Here is a 3,825-nt window from a genome sequence, read left to right as displayed (position 1 = left end):
GTAGGGCAGCAATTTTGAACTTAACACATCTCTGTATATGTTGAAATAGTACCTTGTCATTAAAAGTAGTTGTAGAAGATAGGGATAGGTATATTCAATACCTTTGAAGGAAGGTATAATCACAATCTTCAACAGACTAACCTGATAATCATATATGCACAACTAAGTATATTTAAGGTGTGTCTACTGAGTTTAATAACAGTGTTACAGGAAATAATTTACATATAAGTCTCAGACATTAGTTATTAGAAGCAGAATAAATGATAGTTCAGAATATCAGGCTCCAGAGGTAAACTCCCCAGGTTCCAAAGCTGGCTTCCGCATACTCGTCTTGTGACCTCAGGACTGCTCTCTCAGTGACTCCCTTCCTCGTCTCTGAAATGAGGATAATCCTAGTAAAGATCTCATAGGTTTGTTACAGGTTTTTAAAAAAATAATACTTATAAAGCACTTTATAATCAATTGTCTATGAATGATGGCTATTACTAGTATGAGTACAATTTCTGTTAAGGAAATATTAGGCTAAATAATTTTGAAGGCCTTAGGCTCATCAGTGCCAAGATTTGATTATGATTATGTGCCTGTGTGTAATCAGCATATGCCCCTTTTCAAGTTCTAAGGCAATGAATGATTTATAGACTGCTCTTTGAGCCAGCTGCTGCTAAATGCTGCTCCCGAACCTTAGGTTGTTTATAATGCAGCAGTTTGGTCATCAGGTAAATACACATTTGCAAATCCATTCATTAAATATTTATAAGTAGCTACAAAGCAATGAGCTAAATGACTGTCCTCAATCAAACCCAATTTTTTAAATATAACAATAACTAGCTTTTAATATTCATCATTAGTTCTTGTCTATATAACCATCAAGAGCAATTGCTGTATCATTAATGGTAATCCTCAGAAATAAGCTAAATTTCTATTGTCCTACATATAGGAACTTCCTAATCTCCTAAAATGGTATTAATAACTGACTTATTCTTTAACTTTCTGTATTTCAGACCTCCATTTCTGCTTCCTTCTGCTTAAACAAGGCACATGGCAGCCAAATCTTTTGTTGGGTATTAAGATGGACTAAACTGAGCTATAGTCTCATTGATGGCAAAAGTAACTGATTTAATTCTACAGCTTTCTTGAGCCTTTTGATAGAAACTAAAATCAAATATGAAAATAAAAATTTTAATGTAGACTTTTCCCTTTCCTCCCATGACTCTTCTGCTGAATCAGAGGATATTGTAGGTAGGAACTAGCTCCTATATCCTTCCTCTGCAGGTCTCCTCGTTGCTTGGGGCAGGACAGTTTAAGGGTTTCAGTTTGACAAGGTCTAGAAACCAACCACACCTGACCCCTCTTCTTTATTGTCACAGTTCATATATTTTAAGCATACACGCTTTATAGAACCAATATAGCACTCTTCATTCTCTCTTGACAAATAAACCTTTGTATAAACGTTTCTTTTTTCTTTCCTTTTGATAATTTTGATATCGAAGATCACGAACTTAGAAGAACAGTTAGAGCAGTTCAGAGAAGAACTGGAAAATAAGAATGAAGAAGTTCAGCAACTACATATGCAATTAGAAATACAGAAAAAAGAATCTACCACCCGCCTACAAGAACTTGAACAAGAAAACAAATTATTTAAGGTGATTAGTTAAGCAAAACTTTGCCTATAAACAGCTCATCGTTTTTGTCTTGTGTAAGCCTTAGTATTAAGCATTTGCTAAACCCAGCTGCCAACTAGTGCTTAACAGGAACATGGGCTGCAAATGGATTTGCGTGGAACTTATTTTAAGCCAATGTAAACATTTGAATTTATCATAAATGAAAAAAATTTGAGATCTTTTATCAAAATATTTTAAGAATTATTGATTTACAATAACTGTATGATATCTCTGATTTTTTTTACTTGTGTATTTTGGGTACTATATCTTTTGTAAGAGTTACTTGAAAGAAGTTTACAAATCACATGTAATGATCTGTCCAACTGGGATGGTTATTTTTAACCCTAGGATGAAATGGAGAAATTGGGATTTGCTATAAAGGAAACTGATACTATCTCTACTCAGGACCAACATGTGTTATTTGGGAAATTTTCCCAAATAATGCAAGAAAAAGAAGTAGAAATTGACCAGTTGAATGAGCAAATTACAAAACTTCAGCATCAACTTAATATTACAACAGATAACAAGGTACACTAATTTAAAATTGATTATTACATGAAATTAATTTTAGCTAGAATTTTGAAGGGCAGAGCGGTGATTTTTCAGTTTCTCTTTGAATGTAAAATGCAAATAAACCTTAATTCTCTTTTACCCATTAATTTTAACAAACTATGTATATTTTTATCTCCTTCTATTATTGTCAAAGATTTTTGATGTTTTGCAGGGAGCCTCTGGTGATTTAGATTTCATCATATAATTCTAACCAAACCTATTAAAAATTCTTCTGTTTAGTATGAGTTAAATAAGATAATGACATTGGGTGCCATCTGCTATAAACTGTTTTTATTTCAATACTTCATCCTTTTTAATTAGAATGTATTGATACTGACTATTTTACTTATAGGAAATCAGCTACTAAAAGTGTAAATCACTTTAACAGAACTTTCTGAATGAAGTTCTAAATAAAGTCCTTGTTTGATATGATAGGGGACTGTTGGTCTATATTAAAATTAATGTAGTGTATCTAAAAGGTATATTATTTTGTGTGATGAACACTTGAAGATCCTGCCCAAAATAAAATAAAATTCCCAAAATATAAATACACATTTATTATGTATATTATTCTTTTTTCATTAACTAATAGATTATTGAAGAAAAAAATGAACTGATAAGGGATCTTGAAATGCAAATAGAATGTATGATGAGTGATCAAGAACGTGTGAAGAAAAATAGAGAAGAAGAAATTGAGCAGCTCAATGAGGTGATTGAAAAACTTCAACAGGAATTGGCAAATATTGAACAGAAGATATCAATGGATGCTAATTCTCTCCCAGAAGAAGCAGATAGTTTAAAACATCAGTTGGATATGGTAATAGCTGAAAAACTGGCTTTGGAACAGCAAGTAGAAACCACTAATGAAGAAATGGCCTTTATAAAAAATGTACTTCAAGAAACCAATTTTAAAATGAGCCAGCTAACAAAAGAATTATGCAGCTTAAAGAAAGAACAGGAAAATCGGGAACAAATCCAAAGTGTACCAGAGAAAAGTGTTAACATGGTTATAGATTATCTAAGCAAAAAGAAACCTGAACTAGAAGTTGTCTGTACTGAGGATGCTGTCAAACCCCTAGAAAATCAGACTGACTTCCAATCTTTTGAAGAAAACAGTAAAGATTCCATCAACATTTTGGAGACAAAGGTGCTACATCTAGAGAGCACTGTGAGTGCAAAGAACTTAGAACTTACCCAGTGTTATAAGCAAATAAAGGACATTCAAGAGCAAGCCCAGGCTGAAACAGAAATGCTTAAAAAGAAGATTGTAAACCTCCAGAATACACTTGAGGAAAACGTTGCTGCTGCCCTTGTGAGTCAGGTCCAACTTGAAGCAGTTAAGGAATATGCACAACTCTGTCAAGGTAAACAGGCAAGTTCATCAGAGCCTGAAAGAACAAATATACAGAATTTAAATCCACTCACAGAAAAAGAGATGGAGTCGAATGTTTCAACATTTACCTTGAGAATATCAGAATTAGAAAGACAGGTGGCTGAAATGCAGACTAGTTTGATTTTAGAAAAAGAACAAGTAGAAATTGCAGAGAAAAATGCTGTGGAAAAAGAAAAGCAGCTACGAGAGCTACAGAAGCTATTGGAAGATAGTGAGAGT

At 33.2% G+C, this 3,825-nt stretch overlaps 1 protein-coding gene across 1 annotated transcript in view; it reads left to right on the top strand.

Annotated features, from left to right (window-relative positions):
* Positions 1-3,825, top strand: part of AKAP9 (A-kinase anchoring protein 9) — a 158,071-nt gene that overhangs the window by 112,496 nt on the left and 41,750 nt on the right. Inside the window, exons 25-27 of the mRNA XM_019634580.1 lie at positions 1,491-1,643; positions 2,010-2,189; positions 2,806-3,823. Of these exons, the coding sequence (XP_019490125.1) occupies positions 1,491-1,643; positions 2,010-2,189; positions 2,806-3,823 (1,351 nt within the window). The remainder of the gene's footprint in view (positions 1-1,490; positions 1,644-2,009; positions 2,190-2,805; positions 3,824-3,825) is intronic.

This window comes from Hipposideros armiger, unplaced genomic scaffold (genome assembly GCF_001890085.2).
Source record: "Hipposideros armiger isolate ML-2016 unplaced genomic scaffold, ASM189008v1 scaffold_1749, whole genome shotgun sequence".
NCBI lineage: Eukaryota > Metazoa > Chordata > Mammalia > Chiroptera > Hipposideridae > Hipposideros > Hipposideros armiger.
The sequence above is the reverse complement of the archived record's forward strand: the minus strand, read 5'-3'. Positions and strand labels throughout refer to the sequence as shown.